The sequence below is a fragment of the Vipera berus genome, assembly GCF_964194415.1.
Source record: "Vipera berus genome assembly, chromosome: 8".
Lineage (NCBI taxonomy): Eukaryota > Metazoa > Chordata > Lepidosauria > Squamata > Viperidae > Vipera > Vipera berus.
Window position 1 is genome coordinate 2,820,784 of NC_138211.1, and position 22,522 is coordinate 2,843,305.

Consider the following 22,522-nt stretch of genomic DNA (forward strand, 5'->3'; position numbering starts at 1 on the left):
TGGCGGGGAAAGGCCAGAAACGGAGACCTTGTGCCTTCGGACGCTGCAACCCTTGTAAATACACGCTATTTGCCCGAATTTTGATCACGTGACCCTGGGCTGCCACGACGGTTGTTAAGTGCGAGAACCGGTCCCCGGTCCCTTTTTTTCAGCGCCGTTGTTCTTTTGGAAGGTCGTTCAATGAACAGTTGCAACTCGGGGACTGTCGATATGTAGTTCAGCTGCCTTTTTGGTCTTTTAAAGCAAAGCATTTTAATCATTGCAGTTCATGGCCGCTTGCTTCTGAGTTACGCCTGTTTTTAATACTGTGCCATCATTCATGAAGACGCTGCTCGATCTGTCCTTTTTGGCAAATTCTGGATTTTTTTTGGTTTGTATTTAATTGCCCTCCTTTTTATCTTCATGGCTGCCAGCTGCTGGGAAAGATCACGAGAAGGATGTGGCTTTTCCCCTTCTGCAGTTATTAGGTTTTCCCACAGCCCTCATTGGCATCCGAAAGCTCAGATCAGCTAGACTTGAGGTCCAGTTTTTGCGAAGATATAAAACTCCACCCCAGACTCCCAATTATGAGATGGTTGCAGGGGGACCTGGAAGAGCCATGGGGGATACAGTAGTCCTCAACTTACAACAGTTTGTTAAGTGACCATTCCAAGTTGCAACGGCACTACCATTTGTCTAAAATGGTATAGGGTTTCCTTCCTGAGCAGGGGGTTGGACTAGAAGACCTCCAAGGTCCCTTCCAGCTCTGTTATTCTGTTGTTCTATTCTTCCTTCCTTCCTTCCTTCCTTCCTTCCTTCCTTCCTTCCTTCCTTCCTCCCTCCCTCCCTCCCTCCCTCCCTCCCTTCGTCCATCCATTGCCAGGTTTTTAAGAAGAGACTGGACAACCATTTGTCAAGCTCGAGCAGAGGGCTGGACTAGAAGACCTCCAAGATCCCTTCCAACTCTGTTATTATTATTATTATTATTATTATTATTATTATTATTATTATTATTATTATTATTATTATTAATCATCGCACAGTCAGCCAGATGTTCAGACTGGATTTGGCATTTTTGTCTACCTATCGAGTCCTTACCAAGGACCTGGGATAGGCAGATGTGGATGCTTGAATTGATGGTATTACAGATATCGTCGCAGGATGGAAGCTGTTATTATTATTGTTGTTGTTGTGACTTATGACCGTTTTTCACACACATGGCCAGTGCAGCATCCCCAGGGTCACATGATCAAAAGTCCAATGCTTGGAGACTGACTCATATTTATGACGGTTGCAGGGTCCTGGGGTCACATGACCCCCTTTTGTGACCTTCTGCCAAGCAAAGCCAATGGGGGAAGCCAGATTCACTTAACAACCGTGTTGCCAATTTAACAACTGCAGCGATTCATTTAACAACTGTGGCAAGCAAAGGTTTTAAAATGGAACAAAGCCCTCTTAACGAATGTCTCACTTTACAACAAATGTTTTGGGGCTCGATTGTGGTCGTAAGCCACGAGGACTGCCTGTAAAGATACCCAGACAGATGATGTACATTTATTTATTTTATTTTAGTTTATTTAGATTTATATACCGGCCTTTCCCGAAGGACTCAGGGCGGTTTACAGGGCATTTAAAAAACAGTCAATACAAACGTTAAAACAAATTAAAAGAGATTAAATAGAACCCTGAGAAAATTAAAACCCAGTTAAAATTAAAATTAAAAATATTCTCAGCCTGGGCCAGAGAGCTCGAAGAGCCAGGTCTTCAGGTCCCGGCGGAAAGAACGGAGGGTGGGGGCAGTCCTAAGCTCCACAGGCAGCTGGTTCCACAGGGCAGGCGCACCCACAGAAAAGGCCCTCCCCTTGGGTGTTACCCGCCGGCAGTCTTTAACCGGCGGCACCCTGAGGAGACCCTCCATGTGGGAGCGCACTGGACGAAGGGAACTTGATGCCGGCAGCAGGTGTTCCCTCAAATATCCCGGGCCCTCGCCATTTAGGGCTTTATAGGTCATCACCAGCACCTTGAATCTCACCCGAAGGGCAACTGGAAGCCAATGCAGCTCGCAGAGTAGAGGTGTTACATGGGAGTATCGGGAGACCCCCATCACGACTCGCGCGGCTGCATTCTGCACCAGTTGAAGCCTCCGGGTGGTCCTCAAGGGCAGCCCCATGTAGAGAGCATTGCAGTAGTCTAAACGGGAGGTCACGAGCGCATGAGTGACTGTGCGTAGGGCATCTCGGTCCAGGTAGGGTCGCAACTGGCGCACCAGGCGAACCTGGGCAAAAGCCCCCATGGTCACAGCTCCTATATGGTCTTCAAAAGTGAGCTGTGAGTCCAGGAGGACGCCCAAGTTGCGAGCCCTGTCAATGGGGGGTAACACCTCACCCCCCATCGTTAGAGATGGAATAGTCTGGTTGACCCGAGATGCCGGTATGCACAGCCACTCATCTTGGCGGGATTGAGATGAAGCCTGTTTCTCCCCATCCAGACCCGGACCGCTTCCAGGCAACGGGACATCACGGCGAGGGCATCGCTGGGTTGGTTTGGGGTGCAAAGTTACTGCAAAGTTATAGGTGCCTTTAAAAATGTGTTGACTGTCATCAAGGAGGTTGTGTAGCTTTGGGAAATTTACACAACCTGTTTGACTGGAGCAGAACAAATGCAAAACAGCAAATGCATGAATTAAACAGCACAGGTCCTCAACTTGAAAGCGACTAAATGGAATTAATTTTTTTAAAAATATACTGGATTTCCTTCTTAATCAGAGCTCAAATGCCCTTTTAAGAAAACAGCATATGATAAGAAGCAGTGATATAGCCGAGGTGGACCACAAGTTTTGATGCCTAGAGGGATCCACAATAACTATTCAGAAAATAGGAAAATTGGGGAATGAATCCAGCCTCAGCGTCAGGACTGGCCTGAATTGACCTAGCTTACTGCTAAAGCTTCCCTCTGGCCAACATCTGGGCTGGGCGAGAACACAATTAGGAGACTTTATATTACATTTTTGAATTTTCTTTTTTCAGAACCACACTTGAACTTTTTGTCTGGTCCACGTGTTTCTCTTGAGAGCAAAACTCATGTATCCCTCTAGAACAGGGGTCTCCAAACTTGGCAACATTTAAGACTTGTGGACTTCAACTCCCAGAATTCCCCAGCCGGCATAGCGTGACATCACTTCCTCCCCTTGAGCCTTCCAACTTGGTGTTCTCAAGGCTGGTACGGCATCAAGAGGAGGGGAATTATGTTGAGGTTTCAAGTTGATATTCTATTATGGCACCAAAGGAAGTTGGAAGTCAATGCCTTTTTTTCCTCTTTTTTCTCTCCCTTACCTCACTTCTCTAACTCCCTTTTCCCTTCCCCATCTTTTCCGCTATTTGCTCGTGTATTTTCATTGTACCGTATATTAGAAACCAATAAAACTTTTGAAAGGAAAGAGGAGGGGAATTATGGGAGTTTCAACTGGGAGGACCCCAGCTGAAGGACTCTAAATGGCATTTCCATCTGTCAGCTCTTGCTTTCTTCTGGCTGTAGGACCGTCCTTCTTTCTCCTGATTCCTGCCCACCAATTCTGCTAATGTCACACCTTGTCTCTTAGTCAACCCTTCCTTCTATGGCTTAGCCAACTCTGGAGGGAAATTGTACACACACCACACACAGACACACACACACACACACGGACACACACAGAGACACGCAATCTCTACATGCTTGGAATTAAGAATGAAGTCTGAAAAACCAACAGGAGCTCAACTACGGCAGTCCTGACCGGTGACTTTATTTCTAAAGCTTTTGAAAAACAAACATCCCTTTTGAAAACAATCGGCAGGAACAAAACACCAGCCCCGTTTCATCCTTTTCCAGACACGACCTCGTAGCACGATGTCTTTTGACATCCCATCCTCGCATATATATTTTTTTCACCCCCTCCTTCTGATTCTCATGGCCTTTCATCCTTCTGGCTTTGAACCAGATGTGGAAAGGGCACCAAAGGAAAAGAGAGAGCTAAACTGAGAAATTGCCAGCCAAAGGAGAAAAGCAGGAGAAGAAACAGGAATTCCAGGAAAACCAGCACTCCTCATGAAAAACACCCTTGTAAATAAATGGAAGGGCTCAGAAAATCCCACCGGAGTCCGTAGCTTTTTTCCCAGAGGAGCAGAGAAGATGTGAGAACTCAAGGCAAGCTTGTAAAAACAAAAAAACAAAAACAGAGGTAGCCCCAAACTTAAATTAGGTTTATCTTTTGCAACCCCCCCCCCAACAAGGTAGAGGCCAACTTGATTTGCAATGCCTACCTGTGACATTCACTTCCACCTGCCCAGATCGGGTGCCGATGGTGTTGGTGGCTTCACATATATACGTCGCCGACAGTCTGTGTGTGACTGGTCCTTTGAAGAACAGAGTGCTGTTTTGAATTTCGGCGCTGTCGGGCAGCGAGCCATTCAGCCTGTCAAAAACAAGAACACAAAACCCTTGGACCGTTAGCAGAAAGCCTGTCATCCGGCTAGCTAATTCTACAAGCAGCGGCTGGTGAGTTCAACAGTCATTGGGCATCTTGCTGCCGTGTTAAATTATTAGCTAACATAGCTTAAACCCATCTGGAGGGTGATTCCCGATCGATGATGCAGTAGGATCTTGGGCTAACTATCTTCTCCTCCATGGGACTGGGCAAAGAGACAGAAGATCGGTGGGGTCCTGGGTGCTCCCTGAGCTGGGCTGTTTTCTTGCAGATGTTTTATGACTCAAGTAGACAACATCTCCAACTCACAGCCCAGACACATCCCTTGGAAGCTAACAAGCTTCTAAAGTCTCTCCTCTGAAGTCCTCTTTGTTAACCAACAGAAGAGAATATCTGTAGCTCAGGGGTGAACTGTGGAGTCTTTGGTGCTCTCTGAACTTGGATTGTTTTCTTGAAGACGTTTCCCAACCCAGCTAGGTAACATCATCAGTGATAGAAGGCTGTGGGTTTTGCTCTCTGTTTATATACAAGTGGCTTGCCCTGCCAGTGTTGATGCGAGTGTTGGTTTTTTGCAAGGTCCTTGGTGCTCTCTGAGCTTGGTTGCCATCCTGCAAGTTGCACATATTCTCTTTTATTGGTGTGACAGAGATCATTTTGCACCAACAGTGAGCAATACATGCCTGGGTGCAAAGGGAAAGCCCCCAGTTTTGCACAAGATCTCGTCACCTCCTAAAAACACCAACAGTTGGGAGAGGTGGCTGTCATCCTATTTCAGTGTTTCAAAAATTTTAAATTATTCAGTTTCCGAAGAGACGGCCTTTCGCGACCTACAGTTGCCATCTTTCTAACCTCTGATATACAACTGCTTGATTTTTTTTTAAACAACAGCAAAAGGATAGGATGAAAAAAAACAAAACGAAATTAGTTCCCTGGCCCTAAAGAAGCGATAACTTCAACCTAGACTATTTTGTTCGCCCATCTTCTCAAAACTAGATTTGCTAATGCTGTCTGTTCTCTGGTAACAGTTTTTTCCCCATGAAACACCACGTAGAGGAATTGCAGCCTCATAATGTTAGCCCCGATAGAAACTGAGAGAAGAGGCTCAGCAAAAGAGATTAAAAATAAATGAAAATAAATCAATTCCAAAGTGTTTTGGAAAAATCACTGAACAAACACAAACAACTCTGTACAGAGAGGTAAATTATGCAGTTTACTCATTTTTTAATCAATCCGAGGGAAAGCAATTAAGTTCAGCAAAAGCAATTGACGAGCACCCAACCCAGGGGTGACAGACCCGATTTGCATTCAGACGAAGCTCCAATTAGCACCAGTGGGTGGTGGGGAAAACCCCTCCCTCCCCTTGAGAGCAATTAATGTTCCGAATATATTAGCCCAACAGCCGAGGTCCTCTAAAGCAGCTTCGCCATCTACTTGATTGCCTTCAAAACACCATCCCCGCCATCATTAACCATAGGCTATTTGGTCCAAAGAGATAGAAAAAAAAGAAGGTTGAGTTTGTCCATGTTAACGTGCCCCACTGGCAAGGACTTTGAGAAGAAACAATCAATACTTTATAATTTAAGGCAAGCTATAGCATTCCCAACCACAAAGCTCATAATGCATTATTTTGAAAAGAAAGAGAGTGGGAGATTTGGGTCTTAGAATAATAGAATCCTAGGCCTGGAAAGGACCTTGGGGGTCTTCCAGTCCAATGCCCTGGCCCAAGGCAGGAGTCCATATACCAATTGTTGTCCTATTTTTTTCTTGAAAGCCTCCAGTGATGGAGCACCCACAACTCCTGGAGGCCAACTGTTCCATTGATTAATTATGGGGTTCTTGATGCTCTCTGAGCTTGGTGGTTTTCTTCCAGATGTTTCTTGACCAAACTGTGTAACATCATGAGTGCTAGGACTTTGACTAAGGGATGTCTCTGGATAGAATAGAATAGAATAGAATAGAATAGAATAGAATAGAATAGAATAGAATAGAATAGAATAGAATAGAATAGAATAGAATAGAATAGAATAGAATAGAATAGAATAGAATAGGGAAGGGACCTTGGAGATATTCTAGTCCAACCCCCTGCTCAGGCAGGAAACCCTATACCATTCCAGACAAATTGTTGGCCAATCTCTTCTTAAAAGCTTCCAGTGTTGGAGTATTCATGACTTCTGGAGGCAGGTTGTTCCACTGATTAATTGTTCTAACTGTCAGGAAGTTTCTCCTTAGTTCTAGGTTGCTTCTCTCTTTGATTAGTTTCCATCCGTTGCCAGATGGACAGGAAACACGGCCGAAGAAGCCAATTGTTCTTCATTGTAAACATACATTAACAGAATCTGGCAAAGAACAACCCACGGTGATGATTAGGTTGCCTCCCTCTGTTTAGATAAGCCAGCTTCTTCCTCCATGCTCATCTGGAAAATGCTCTTCTGCTGGCCTTCTTCAACCACAGAAGACCTACTTGAAGGTTGTGAGGATCGTACCCTATCCAGGGTCAATGCCAGGGTTCCAGGACTGATGTTTTCTCCCTATCAAACCGTTAAATCTCTGCCCACAGAAGAGAAAGGAAAGCTTTCCTTCTGTCGCGCTCACTTTCTAGAGGCCACGCATTGGTGAGAATGCCCACCAGGAAGCAGCCAATCTCAGCCCTCCCTGGGCCTCTGAGAAGCCTCTTCTTGGGCTGCTTGTGAGAAAGGGACCATCGCCTGACTGACTCCATCCAGGTCACTGCAGGTGATGTGGCCGATGACTCACCAGCTGCGGATCCAAATGTGTCTGCTTGGAAACGCACAAACACACACAAACCGACTCACACACGAGCACTCGTGCTCCTTCCCAAGCTGCCAGCCAGAGATGCTCAGGTGGGTGGAAACTGATATCCCCAACAACGTCTCAGTTGCCAAGTAGGAGAAAGGAGAATTTTTTTTAAAGAAATTTAAGAAAGAAAGAAGAGGTGGGAATATCTGAGGACGACCAGGCCTGAACAGATGGGTGGGTTCTATTTTGAATGTTTTCCAGGGAAACCAACCGGAATCCAGCGCCAGAGACCTACTTCTGAGGTCTAAAGAAGTCCTGCAAGCCGTGAAAGGTGAGAATGAGCTAACACCTGAGAGCTTCAACAGGTCAGATCTTCTCCCCTGCTAATTAGATGCTCTTGATTGCAGAAACCGTGTGTGGGAGAATGGTGACGTTTTGTGTTTTTTTGTTTTTTGCTTTTCTGAAACAGCTGCCCACCAGGGAGACTCTCACCCTGCATCCCGACAGGGTCAAAATTGATCAGGGTTTGTAGCTAGTCTGAGGCAAACCCTGATCAATTTACCTTGGAGGAGTCCAGGGTTTGCTATGGGGACAGGCGGTCCTCAACTTACATCCAGTTGCTTAATGATTGTTCAAAGTTAGGACAGAGCCCCCCCCGAAAAGGTACTTACAAGTCAGTTTGGAGTTCCAATGACCAGCCCTTCCCCCCTCCCTGCATTCACAATAGTGCATTTTAAGCTCTTGGCAGCTGATTTGCATTTACAGCCATTTGTAGTGCCCCATAGTCCAATGAACATGATTTAGCAATAACAATAGCGTGTAGACTTCTGTACTGCTTCACAGTGCTTTGCGGACCTCTCTAAGCGGTTTACAGAGTCAGCATATTTGCCCCCAACTATCTGGGTCCTCATTTTGCTGACCTGGGAAGGATGAAAGTCTGAATCAACCTCGAGTCGGTCAGGATCGAACTGCTGGCAGTGGGCAGAATTAGCCTGCAATACTGCATTCTAACCACTGTGTCTTGCAATTTATTATATTTTTGCCAGAAACTCCTATTTACTTCTGGTTTCCAGCAAAAAAAACACCCATCGCCAACAATGGGTTCACTTAACAATTGCGGTGTTCACTTAACAACCACTGAACAAACAAACAAAATCAGACATGGTCATGTGATAATCGGCTTAACAACCGGCATGACTTAATGACCATAATAGCAGGCTCAATTACAGTCGTTAGTTAAGGACTACTTGTATATGTTAAGGTTCAGAGGAGGGAGGGACTTAGAACGGGTTGCAGTCCAGCCCCCTTAACTCCTAAAACTCCTGTTGTTCTCAATATGGCGGCTGCCTCTATCAGACCGAATACAGGAACTCAAGAGAAAACATTTCTTTATGTCATCAGCAGCACTTATTACGGTCATGTTCCTAACCCAGAACCAACCATGTAACAAATATTGCAGAAATGACTAGAATGAGGATAAATTAAAGGGTTACATAAAAGACTTACACAGAGAACAGCAGCACCAATGGAAAAGCTAAACTGGGCCTTGCTTAGGAACGCTACCTTGAAGTCTTCAGGGTACAGTTTTCGTCAAACAACGGAGGAAAAGAGCTGTCAATCATTCTTCCTTCACCTGCACAGTCTGACCAAGTAGCTCTTGAAGCAACTTTACGGGCGCAAAAGTGTTCCCAGTTGGTTCCCCACTCATTCAGTGCTACAAAGAACTGCTCATCCGTGTGCTGTGGGTCAATACTTACAGCTTCCACTGATACTCCGTGGCGGGAGGATTGGCATCAGATATACAGGTCAGTTTCACATCCTTCCGGTTGAGATACCAGTTGGCATCGAAACCATCGATTCTAACCTCCGGTTCGTCTGTGAAAGAGGAGCAGGGAGAACAGAACGGAAGAAGGAAGGTGAAAGAGAGAGAGGGGAATAAAGGAAGAAGGAGGGTAAGGGAAGAGAGAAGCAGGGACGGAGGGAAGAAAGAGTCAAGAGAGCCAAGGAGGGCAGAAGGGTGGTTGAGAAGATTAGGAATGAGGGCAACATTGAGGAAGAGAAGGGTGGGAAGAATGGGGTTGAGGAGGCGTGGAGAACAGAAGGATGAAGAGGAAGAAGGGTGAAAGGATGAGCCCACAAGAAGAAAGGAAAAATTGGGACCGGTAAGGGCAAAAGTGGAATTGGAAAGGCAAGGAGAAAAAGAGGAAGGATGGAGGGAAAGCAGAGAAGAGTCGAGAGAAGACAGGCAAGTAGGAAAAACAGCAAAGGAGGTAGGGCAAGAGAAGAGGCAGACATTAATGGATGTCCTGGAGACCAGCTTCATCTCCTAACAATGGCTTCTGCAGCAAACCACAATGATGTCAAAATGACACATGCATGACGCCCATCATGTCAGCGATGATGGTTGCAGATGTCCTCGTGTCCTGATGTCATCACACATGATTTGCTACTTGCCCCTCCTCCCTCAGGGAAGCCCATGCCTAGTGCAACTCCCCAACCAGGGAAGTAATCAACTCTTTATTGAGGTGGCTGTGATAAGCTACTATAAGATCACCCATTTTAAGTTCTGTCACTTTGAAGTCCAAACTCCACTGCTAAGCATCACTCCTGTTTCTTCAACTTACACAACACGTTGAGGGTCGTGCTCTGTGTAAAACGCTCCAACTGGTAGTTGACCACACACTTCAGCTGCTGTTGGTGGGCCTCTCGGCTTGGTAAAAGACGGTAGCGGCTGATCACAGTGATGGTGCCATTCTCGTTGCGGATCTCCTGGAATTCTGCCTCGCCTTTCAGCTTAGTGTCCCAGGTCACAGTGCTAGGAGGTTTCCCATTGGAGGATATGCAGGTGGCCACCAGGATTTTCTCTGTCATGCCGGCCCTGGCAATCAATGGTCTGGAGGTGACCTCCATCCGGTTCACTGGTTTGGCTGAAGAAAAGGCAAGGGATGAGCAAGCAGAAGCAAAGGAGTCATGATCAAGTAACCAACAAGGAGCATGAGTCATTTGATGAATGTCAACCTAGTGGTCCTCCTCATTAGTTTGCCCAAGAGCTGAACATCAGTGAAGACCTAGATAGACTTGTTGACAAGGATTTCTCTGTGAATCCCATCTCAAATGAAACCAGCCTCCACCTTGTTTCCTTGTTTGTGTTTTTATTATTGTTGTGAGTGAGCCATCCAAAGTTATGTTTTACAAAACAGGAGGAAATACGAATCTTATAAATATACATATACACGGATTAAAAAAAAATGCAAACCACAAATGAGATCCTACTGCTGAATCTGAATTCATTGGAATACCACATTTCGTGAAAAACGGGGCACGTTTTGAGTCGTTCTTCATCTGGACGCGATAGCAAACACGCGACGAAAATCCGGTGTGCTAGAAAGGGAGAAGCTGTGGGCTCTTTGGTAGCCTCTGATGACATCTCACCTTCCTTTCACACCTCAAATTCTCCCCCCCAAAAAAATGCTGAAGGGGAAACAACAGGTGCTCTGATCTACCTGACTTCTAGGTTAGCATATTGATTTGAAAACATGTCTCTGCTCTGTTTGAGCCAAGTCGCTACGGTTATTCTACAGACTAGAGTTAAAACAGGCCACGGCTTAGTGAAATGTGTGGATTGTAAGGCTTGAGTTCAGAAATAAGTCCTCCCTAATATAAAAGCGGAGGGCCAGTTCGATGTAGTAGATACAAAATGAGGCTGTAAACCAGGAGGCTGTGAGTTTTAGTTTGGTTCTGAGCTTTCTCCCAAACCACATCTTTTGTGGATGACCTTCCCCAGCCACTAACTCCCACTAATGTTGATGTTTTTCACGGATCATTTTCCTTACGGAGCTTTGTTTTTATATTATGGCTGTAAACTTGCTTCAGGGTTTACGTTAAATGGCCTGCATCAATATTTTCAAAACAAGATGCCCTGACCGGGAGGTTGTGCAATATTTTGAATAATAGCTTCACTCTGTACATAAACATTTGCATTTGTCCAGAGTCAATTTCTTTTCCTTAATCTCAACATGGATGCAGCTTTTTCCAGTTTTCTCGGTCTCCAAGTAAATTTGCAAGAGAGTTAAAAACTCTGACACAGTTGGTGTAGTTTCTGGGGAGCCGGGGTGCAATCCTAGATCTGTTTGCCAAGAGTTGGAAACGGAAATGCTTTCAGACAGGTAAAACAAGGGCTTACATAGGAGATCTACGAAGGTATGTGTGTGTGTGTGGGGGGGGGGGACTGAAAAGGAACCCCTGAATTTGCAAAAGCCCCTTCTCCTTTCTGCTCCTCCGGCTCCTCTTTTTCGAATCCATTTAAAAAAAAAAAGTTTCTAATTCCCAGAAATGTAACTAAATTTTTATATCTTTTGGGCAGGGGAAAAGTCCTCAGAGCTTTAACCACAATGCAAACCTTTCCAAGCTCTCTGAATTTCTAGTCCTGCTCTCCATCCCCTCTCTGTTCTCACTTGGGGGTGGGGGGGTGGGGGGTGGGACGAGAATGAAATCACCCCCATGTGCAAAGGAGGAAAAAACTGGAAAGGAAGGAGGAATCGGGAAGCCTCTTGATTCCATCCTTGATGCTCTTGTTCAACTGGATTCTACACCTACTCAGAAACTAGTAAAGCCACATGGACATAAAAGAGCATAGGGGAAGATGGATTGATCACTCTGATGCACACACTGTCTTTCCTATAGCCCCAGCAGGTAGGCAATGTTGCGCCTGCTCTGGCAGAAGGGGCATGCTGTGGACCCCAAAGCTCAAGGAATTCTTTCTGGCAGCTTCCAGGAGAAGGGCCTTTTCGGTTGAGGCTCCCACACTCTGGAACACTGGGCCCCTCAAGGCGAGATCTGTTCCTCCCCCACCCCAAACTCTCTTGGTCTTCCAAAATGACCTCAAAACCTGTCTCTGCCAACTGGCATGGGACCCTGATGGGGTGTTCCAGAACGGTGCTGGTTAGCAGAGTAGGAAGAAGTTCTCACCTCCACCCTGTTGTATTCTGGTCCCTAACTTATCAAATTTCTGTCTATGTTAATGTTTAATGTTTCTTATTTTTGCTTTTATGGTGATGTAAGCCACCCAGAATCACCTGACAACGAGAGGACAGCATATAATTTTAATAATAATAATCATAATGAATAAAAAGAGACTGGCAACGTACCCAATACGGTGAGATTGAGTTGGTTTTCCCGGTTGCCAGTAGGGAAGGTGGCAAACTCACAGATGTAGATCCCTTCATCGTCCAGCTGGAGGTTGGACAGCTGGATGGTCCCATCGGTGATGGAGGGGCTCTGGAAGACCACTCTCTCCTCATAGGGGGGCAGGATGGAGACCCCCATGACGGGGTTGTAGATGGCCACGTTTTGCTTGGAGCCATTACTGGCCTTCTGCCAGGTGACCTGAGTGATCCTCGTGTGATTGATCTTGACCAAGTTGCAGTGAAGGACCACGTCAGTCCCGATGAAGCCAGAGACCGTCTCATTGACAAGCACCTTCTGAGCCCAGAGGCCTACAACGAAGGAGGAAGGGAAGGATTAGGAGATGTTGGCTTCTTAAAGAGTTCTCCAAGCTAAGATTTTTGGGGTTATAATTGTTTTACTATTTCCAAGCTAGGCAACGTAATCCATGAAGATTAGGATGTCACTGCAAAGGATCTTTTTTGCTGGGCTTCCAACGTTGTCTTTGTGAATCTGCCAAGGTTGTCATTTTGGAACCACAAATTCCTGTGAGCTCTTCCAAAGCTCAGAAGATTAATGGGAGACAATTTGGCAACATGTTTCATCTTGTTGCAAGAATTCTCCCATTTCCTGGGTTTGCACAACGCAATGAATCATTTAAGTCACCCAGTGGCCTGGGTTCACACAACATACTAAGACACAGACAGACACACGCACCAAAGAAACAACCAAGGTTAAAGCTAACTAAACTTAGTATTGTGTGCAAAAATAGCCCAAAAGAGCATTGCAGAGGCTGTCTCTTTTCTTGAAAGAGAACAGAACAGAATAGTGGAATAATAACTTTATTGTCACTTTAAATGTACACTAATCAGCATACATTAGAATGAGATTTTATTGCATACAGCTCTCAAAGGGAACCACCTCCAATATACACTGCATAAACATGACCAATAAAAAAATAAAAAAAATAAATTACGCAGACACACACACACACAGACGGCCCAGAGAAACAACACAGTCTAGTTCGGGTGTATACACACACATGGCGAGAAAAACAAATCTTGCGAGTTTACCAGGCGGATGGCATAAGGAACAAGTAAGTTATGGAAATCTAGCAAGCATCAATTCTATAATACACGGGAGCACGGATAAATAGAATTCCACCCCACGCCCCACACAAAACGTCCCTCCCACACACAAACACACACAGAGACAAAAGCAGCCAGCCACTGAAAGAAAATAAACATTACAAGGCAACTCAAGGGGTGCTGACTCAGGAGGAAGTGCTGTGCCATTTAATGGGGCTCAGGGCTTTGATGCAAGGCAGCCTTCTTTGGCCTGGTGACTTTCAAAGGTGCTGAGCTGGCAGCTCCCATCAGCCTCAGCCAGCTGGTTGCAGGGTGATTGTATTTGCAGGGGGGCAGCCTGGAAGACCCAGCCTGATGATGTTGCTTTGGGGTTGCACCACGAATGGGAGAGAGAAAAGATGAAGGCGAGGAACAGCTTGCGGTTTCACAGCAGACCCAGTCAGGGTGACGGTTCACAGGAACTGAGTTTTGGAAAGGCTGGGATGCAGGGTGGAGGGGAGACTTTCTCAGTACACTGGAGCCCTTGGTGCTCTCTGAGGTTGGTTGTTTTCTGGTAGATGTTTCATGACCCTAGTTAGGTAACATTATCAGTGCAAGGAGGGAGTGGGCTTTGTTCTTGGAGAGCTGAGGATGTAACCTGGAAGGGTCATGTAACATCTGCAAGAAGACAACCCACCTCAGAAAGCACCCACAGATGTCCTTCTCCTCTTCTTCCTCTTTCTCCACCTCCTGCTCACAAACCCCAATCCCTTCTAGCAGCGATGGTGTCACCTAGATGGGTCATGAAACGTCAGCAAGAAGACAACCAACCTCAGAGAACATCAAAGAACCCGTAGACCTCGTCCTCGTCCTCCTCTTCCTCTCTCTTCTCCTCCTCCTCAGAAACCCCAGTCCCTTCTAGCACTAATGATACTACCTAGTTGGGTCATGAACTATCTGCAAGAAGACAAACCAGGCTTAGAGAGCACCAAGGACCCCACAGTTCACCCCTGAGCTACAAATAGCCTTTTCTCTATTGGAATCAATAACCTTCCAGGGAAAAAAAAGGAGGGAGGGGGTTGTGATTGAGCATTAAAAACGTCTGAACTCTCCTCCTTCTCGCATTGCAAAATGAGCCCTGGGTCCTTTTAGCAAACGGGAGCCAAGTCTCCTCCTCCAACCATCTCTCCTCCTCCCCATTTCAAATTTCTGCTGTGGCTGCATATTCCCCGATTTGTGTATTTAGAGATAACACGCCAGTAATTATATGGCTGGTATTTTTATTTCGTACAGAGAAAAAGAGATTGATGGGGGGGGGGGGGAAGGGATGGTTGACAACGCACAGCCGAGAACTGGAAAAGCAAGGCCTTCCCACCCCACCTGCCCATCCCAAAGAAATAGAAAGCCTGGGCAAATGCGAAGGAGAGGAGATATATCTATCTATATATATGTATGGAGGTAAAAATAAATTTAAACAGGAAGAGAGAACGAAGTGCCTGGGGAAAAGCATCTGGGGGAGGGGGCTTTGACATCTCCCTTTTCCACATCAGCGGGCTGGGTGAGAAACATCTGCACGGCTGCTGAAAAACCCTGCACGTTCAATCTAAAAGATTCTGGCAGGGCGGCGTCCTGCATTTTCAGGCACATCCTGAATTCACCGACCGGCACCAGGCAGGCCAGTTCGACGGGATTGTCCCCACCCCATGCAAAATGCGATTACATCTTACGAAACACACCCATGGCTGAGCTCCGCAGGGAACGGTGGTAGTTAAGCAGGCGCTAGTAAGCAGGCGGGCTGCTTCGCTGGAGAGAAACTGGTCCACCCTCCTCTCTGAACCTCTTATGGCGGCCTGGAAAAATTTCTGAAGAACCTCAGGATGTCCTAGGAAACTCACCACCTTGGAAGGAACACAACCAGTGGTGGGATTCGGCCGGTTTGCATCGCTTCGGCAGAACTGGTAGCTAATTTTTTGTTGCCCAGGCCCAGAATGGACTTCCGGAAGCAGCATCCACACAGAGAACTGGTTGTTCACATATATGAATCCCACCACTGGACACAACGGACCTGGGGAGGTAACAGCCCGGGCTCCAAGAGACCACCAATGGAAAGGAAGGAGATGCTCAGAAGTGGTAATCCCCCCCAAAGCCAAGGGCATCATCTGTCCATTGGCCTTGGTTCAACGCTTGTTCATGAGCCAATGGGAATCCTGTGGGGTCCTCCGGTCAGTTAGGAAAGAGATCAAAGGGAGAGGCGGTTTTTTGAGGTGGTTTTTGGGGGCTCTGTATCGTTATGTGTTTGAAAGCATGCAACTGCGAGTAGATAAACAGGTACCACTTCGGTCGAAAGACAACGCCTTTTTGAGGCCTCCTGACAAGCAAAGTCAATGGGGAAGCCGGATTCACTTACCAGCTATCTTAGCGACTTAACCGGTGCAGTGATTCTCTTAACAACTGTGGTGAGAAAAGTCGTAAAATGGGGCAAAACTCACTCAAATATCTCGCTTAGCAACACAGGCTTTGGCCTCAAATGTGGTAGTAACTTGAGGACTACTTGTATCTGCTCAATACTGCTAGTCATCAACTTACAACTGTTGGAAGTTACCACAACTCTGAAAAAAGGACTTACAAGGTCCTTGCACTTACAACACCCCTGGTCACCCAATGAAAATGGGGGCACTTGGCAAGCAGCGTGTATTTTACTACAGTTGCAGCATCCTGGGGTCATCGCCACATGTGATCTTCCCAGCTGGCTTCCCACAAGCAAAGTCAGTGGGGGAAGCCCCCGTGATTCACTTAACAACCACATGATTCACTTAACAACTGGGGTGGTGTTTTTTTTAACCCATTTATATCCCGCCCTTCTCTGAAGACTCAGGGTGGCTTAAAATCTAAGAAGCACAAATCAAGAAGCAATGTGCTGAACAACCTCTCCCCAAAAGGTCGTAAAATTGGGCGTGACTCACTTAATCCCCGCCAAATTGTGCCGTAAGTCGAGAACTGCCTGCATTGTCTACCGATTTGCTTTTCATCCTCCCAGACGCTTATTAGAAAATAGGAGGTGCGACGCCGGTTCCCGGGATTTGTGAGTCAGGTTTTTCTTGTCTTTTCCATTGGAAAGACCCAATGGAAAAGACAAGAGGCAGCAACACAAAACAATAATTCTTGTGGCATAAGAGACTCGGAGTCCCATGTGGCTTCTCTCTCGCCAGCCAACCAAACCCTCCTAAGCTGGGCAAAACAGCCAAGTCTAAAATATTTGCCAACCCGGGATTAGTCAGTGAAGGCAAATCAGACAAACAGATCTTCCCTTGCTTGCTGTGCCCAGATCTGGCCTTTTGAGGAGAAGAATTTAGACCGCTAACCAACCAATACATCCAAAGAAAGAAGTCCTTTTTTCTTTGCTCCTCTCTTTCCAGGAAGCAAAGCTTCTACACCTGCAAAGGAGTGCCACTGCTTGCCGGGCTCAGCCTCTGAAGCCTTTATGGCTCATTCCGCATGCTGGGACATGTCCGGGAGCACATGAATGGTCATGCAGGAGAGGGCCTGGGAACAGCCTTCCAGCCCTGAGCACTTCCTCCCCCTCTCCCAGGCTTTGGGGTGATCGTCTTTGGCTTCCCCACCCAACCTCTTGAAAGCCAGCCAGGAAGACAAGTTGACTCAGCTACTTGTTTGAAATGCCCTGTCAAGAGGTGCTCAGCCTGAATGGGAACGGCTCTTCCCGGTCCCACTCAACCAGCTTGGCAAAGGCTTCTCGTGAAAGTCCTATCCTAAAAGATCTTGAAGCCACCCATGCCCGCAAACCATGGCTTGGCTTCCCAGAGCCATTACGTGATACTCTGGAGCAACAGGCTGAGTGAAGGTTTCTTCTGAACTGGGGCTGCTGCTTTAATAGCTCTTCTGGCCAGCTGACATGCTGCAAAAAAAGGGACTTAGGATTGGTTGATGCACTTATGACCATCACAGCATCTCCACAGTCACATGCTCGTGTTTTGGGCACTAAGCAACTTGCTTGCATTTACAGCCATTGATCGAAGCTTCGGGCAAGCAAAGTCATCTGCCTAGCCATGGAAATTCCAGCCACAGTTGTGCTTGTAAGTCAAGAACTACCAGCAGATGCATAACTTTGGGAAGATTCCCCAATGGCCTGGAAATTCAAGGCAGTATAATCCAAATACGGATTATATCGTTGGATGTATTTAAGCTGCAGGACTAAACACACCCACCAGGGTAGAGAGGGACTTCCTTCTATGAATGGGTATAGTGAAAAAACAACAACAACCCACTTTTTCATTGTGTTCTTCTCGCTTGTTCTTGAGAACTCTGACCACAGGAAGAGCAGCGTTATCCCCGCAGCCAAAACCAAACAGAAGAAGCCAAGCAATTTATTAATGAAATGAAATGATACTAAGAACGCGTCCTTGTTTTTGGAAGAAACCAAACTCTCTGTGCCACTCCTTTGCCCTCATGGAGGGCAGGGAAGAGTTAGAATAGAATAGAGATGGAAGGGACCTTGGAGGTCTCCTAGTCCAGCCCCCTGCTCCAGCAGAACCTATACCATCTCAGACAAGTCACAGTCTAGCCTCTTCTTAAAAGCCTCCAGTGATGGAGCACCCACATCTTCTGAAGACAAGCTGTTCCACTGGTTAATTGTCCTCACTGTCAGGAAGCTTCTCCTTAATTCCAGTTGAGTTTTTGAGGACAGATCGGGCAGGCAGAAAACTGGCTGCAAGCCCACTGCCTTCTCCTCCACCACCTCAATCCAAACAACAAGGATATTTTTGGACAAGCAAGATTTGAAACGAGAGAGAGAGAGAGAGAGAGAGAGAGAGAGAGAGAGAGAGAGAGAGAGAGAGAGAGAGAGAGAGAGAGAGAGAGAGAGAGAGACTTGGAGAACAAGCAGGAGGTGGGAGAGGAACCGGGTGAGGAAGTCACGGACTTCCTAATGGCTCCCTCCTTGGCACTTGGAAGCCAAAATTATGAAAGAGAAGGACTTCTCCTGCAGGACAGCTCTTCAATCAATCAAGTTCTTCAAACCCCCCATGGTCCACATTTTCCAGACTATACTGTAGGGCAAGAACGCAACCCCCAGTCTGCAAGTCAAAACTTTGCTCCTGGGCATCTTAAACTCATCCTCCCTCCCTCCCCCCCACCCCAAAAAATAATAAAAAAATAAGATGGCAGAACTTTCCCTGTCCTGAAGAACTGAGTGCTTGTCCCTAAATCACCACACCATGCAGCAGGCATTTGGGAGGCCAGAAAACATTGCAGCCACAGCAAAAGTAGAATTGTTGGCACTCGACTAATGTAGAGACGCAAAATCTTGGCACCCTAGATGCACCAAAATGTAGAATAGGATGGAGAGGACCAGGTTTGGGTGATTGGAATACGTAATTTCGGGAGGGAGGTGGATGGAAGATGAACTGATTTTGCCAAATAAGGCTCCACATTTAAAGAACAAAGGGTCTTTTAGGGTTCAGGTGGGTTTGCAGGTGAGAAAGACATATCAAGAAGCAGAAGCCCCAGGATCTACTGGCTTGATTAAATTAATCTGAAATTAGTCTGTTTTATAGGACTATTAGAAAGATAGAGTGTCTCTGTGCAGATGGGGAAGGTTGCTTCAGGTTAAAGTTCTACCTGAAGCTCCTTCCTTCCTTCCTTCCTTCCTTCCTTCCTTCCTTCCTTCCTTCCTTCCTTCCTTCCTTCCTTCCTTCCTTCCTTCCTTCCTTCCACCTACTACAGTGCTTCCTTCCACCTACTACAGGACTTGAACTCTCAGAATTCCTCAGCAATGGTCATGCTGTCTGGAGGATTCTGGAAGTTAAAGTCCACCCCAGCCTTTCTCCAGCAATGGGTATCTTTGAACTGTAGACCTCAGTAAACTGATTTGGACTCATTAACCTATGATGTGCACAAAAATATGTGAGATCGCACATACGTTCACTTGGAAAGAGGCTGGACTATGATCTCCTGGGTAAGCAGGCTGAAAGTTTCAGCCTAGAAACATCAAGGCATAGAGTTCTCCTCCATCCATTTTGCCAACTTAGGGGTCAACGCATGAGCAGCCTCCTCTGCAGAAATTGGCCCAAAACATGTCTGAGCATGATGGTCTAAGCTTCCCCCCCAGCTCCATGCATTCAGTACTATAAAGCATCTGAGGGTTGGAGACGTACTGGTGCCAGTGCTTCATTAGCTGAGCCTTCGCCCTCCTTCCTCTGGCTTTGCATTTGAAGTGGTTGGCATAGTGTGTCTCTGCCAAGGAGAGATTGGCTGAGTCTTGCAAATGTAGCTTTCTTAAGTGATGTTGGAAGATTTCTGCTGCAAAGATCGTGTTCATGCTTCCAGTAAGGGCAACATTCTGAACAAGCTTGTTTCCTGAATCTCAGATAGCACATATGTTTGAACACCTGTCACATTCCAAGCTTTGGTTTGGCTTGCTAGAAGACGGCAGTCCTACCATGGGGACTTTCATGGGCTAGGTTCTACTGCTTCTTCCGACGCTTTCCCAGGCTCCAGGGTGACTCCACCTGCATGCTGGTTAAAAACAGGTTGGGGCTTTGCCTGAGCAAAGGCCAATCCAAAGCTTGTCTCTCAGAAGCTGTCTTGACTCAATTGGACCCAGTCCTGGAGATTCTGCCCTTCCTGTTCCTCCACATTACAAGTTCTCTTGGTCTCCAACAGCCCAACGTCCCAACAAAAGCGTAGCACTCTCGAATATCTGAAATATATTGGCTGAACAGGTGTTTCAGAACAATGCAAGATACTATAGTCCCAGCCCATAAACGTTCATTGGACCAAAGTTTTGCATTTCTGAAAGTCACAGATGATCTAGGTATTGTGCCTGTATGATCTCAGGCCTGCATGAATGGCTAGTTTTGAGTCAAGGAGAATCATAAGTGGATGAATCATAAGTATGGTGCCACCAAGATCCCACTCTGTATGAATGACTATTTTTAAGTCAAGAAGAGTCATAGGTAGGTCTAAAGTATGGCGCCCCAAAGGGTCCCCGGTCTGCATGAATGGCTAGTTTTGGGTCAAGGAGAATCATAGAGGGTCTACATATGGCATCCCAAGTTCCCAGGACTGAAATTGAAGAATTATGAACTTGGCTTCCCAAAAAGCTCCTTTCCCTGCCTCATCAATGCCACACTGATGCCTTTTCTCCACTCAGAGTCTGAGACCTCAAGCTAGCCCAAGGCTCTACAACACAATGTAGGTGTAGCCACTTCCAACAGCGTGTTGCAATCTCATGTATCCGATTTGGCTGGAGGGCAAAGAAGGAAAGGAGAGAGCGAAAAAGGGTGCCGTATCATTCATGTACACACAGGTTGACATTTCTAGTCTTAGCCCAAGGATCAGACCAGGATGCTTGAGTTCACCATTTGGAAATCTTGTTTTCAAAAATCCCTATAATACCTCTTCCCCGACTTTAAAAAAAAGATCAGTCAGCTCAAGAGCTTTTCTGGCAAATTAGCTGATGACTGGATTTGTTATTTTGCAATATAATTCATAGAGATAAGCATGAAGACTTTCTTTTCTCGCTTCATAAATGAGGGAATTGTCAAATCATACACCCTCCATATTCGCTCCCGAAAAACAAAGCTTAGCCTGAAATAGTATTTATGTACTTCTTCCACTGAATAGACACCAGCTAATCTGGCATTCAGCCTCTGCTCAAATCTTAAAGAGATGGACTTTATATTTACTTATTATACATTCTGACAATAGGCAGCTGAAGCGTACCCCAAATTCCTGTCTAATGACTGAATCACAGCCAAGGCATCTGCCAACAGGGTTTAAAATCTGCACGAAAGTGATTGCAGTGTTGCCCCCCAAGGCCAGTTTATTTTGCCCATCTGAACATGGATGTGCAAAAATGACTGGGCATCGATCACGATGCTTTAGCTACTAGCATGTTGCATGAATGCTGTCGGAGAATCTGACTGCAAAGCAGGGAATCGTTTCAATACATCACACTACTCAATTGTACATTGTTTCGTCCTGATGAACTGGAAGTTCATGATGCACACCAGTGTGGGACTGCCCTTTGCACTGTCCCCTGACCTGTTCCCACAAGGTGTTGAGTTTGCCACAATTCTCACATGCAGATCACTGACACAGAAGAGAGGATCTGTAGCTCAGGGTTGACCTGTGGTGTCCCTGGTGCTCTCTGAGCTGGGTTGTTTTCCTGCAGACGTTTCATTACCCAACTAGGGAAGATCATCAGTGCTAGAAGGGAAAGGGGTATGCAGAGAGGAGGAGGAGGAGGAGAACTGAGGGCTCCTTGGTGCTCTCTGAGCTTGGTTGTTTTCTCGCAGAGAATTCATGACCCAACTAGGTAACATCATCAGTGATGAAGGGAGCGGGGTTTGCTAAAAGAAAACAACCACACTCAGAGAGCACCAAGGACCCCACAGATCACTCGCATGAAAGAAACTCCCAGGGAATTCTGACAATCAGCTTCCTCAGATTCTCAGACTGAACGAGCTGGTCTCTTGGCACTTCACAATCAGCAATGAAGTGCTGAAGACTTTCTAGCCATCTCCAATCACTAGAAAGGAGTGAGTTGTGTTCTCAGCTGCCACAACTAAGTATAAATTCAATGGCTCTTTGTTAGGGGGAAGCATCTTGACTTGGCAGAGTTTTTGCACAACTTCCTACGGGCTCAATCCGTGCCAACCTCTCTCCCTCTCTCTCTCTGGCACTCTGTTTTCTAGCTAGCATGTTGCCAACCTGCTTACCCCCCCAGCCCACACCCCCATCTTGCAACCCTATAACCCGGCTCTGGATCCTGCCACATCCTTGGCATCACCACCCTACTAAGATGTGGCAAGAGCACACCTGTGTCATGGGCTTTGGCTTCAGAGAGATTAACTAGTGCCAATGCTTGTGTTTCAGCTCTCAATGAAAAGAGCAAGGGGGGCATGTGCCCCCTTCCCCACCCTGGGGGCATATGATATCACTAACACTGGGATGTTTTTCTTCCTCTCCATTGACACACCTGCAATGGAACGAAGGCTTCTAAATCCTAATGCATTCCAGAAATTGGGTCTTTGCTCCAGGGAAGATGAAGTTTTGGGCTGCAGTACAAGGTAATCAG

The 22,522-nt window shown here is 46.4% G+C and overlaps 1 protein-coding gene across 1 annotated transcript in view; it reads right to left on the reverse strand.

Annotated features, from left to right (window-relative positions):
- Positions 1 to 22,522, reverse strand: part of NECTIN1 (nectin cell adhesion molecule 1) — a 112,739-nt gene that overhangs the window by 11,041 nt on the left and 79,176 nt on the right. Inside the window, exons 2-5 of the mRNA XM_081333775.1 lie at positions 12,343 to 12,690; positions 9,820 to 10,122; positions 8,953 to 9,070; positions 4,275 to 4,426 (exon numbers count right to left, since the gene is read on the reverse strand). Of these exons, the coding sequence (XP_081189901.1) occupies positions 4,275 to 4,426; positions 8,953 to 9,070; positions 9,820 to 10,122; positions 12,343 to 12,690 (921 nt within the window). The remainder of the gene's footprint in view (positions 1 to 4,274; positions 4,427 to 8,952; positions 9,071 to 9,819; positions 10,123 to 12,342; positions 12,691 to 22,522) is intronic.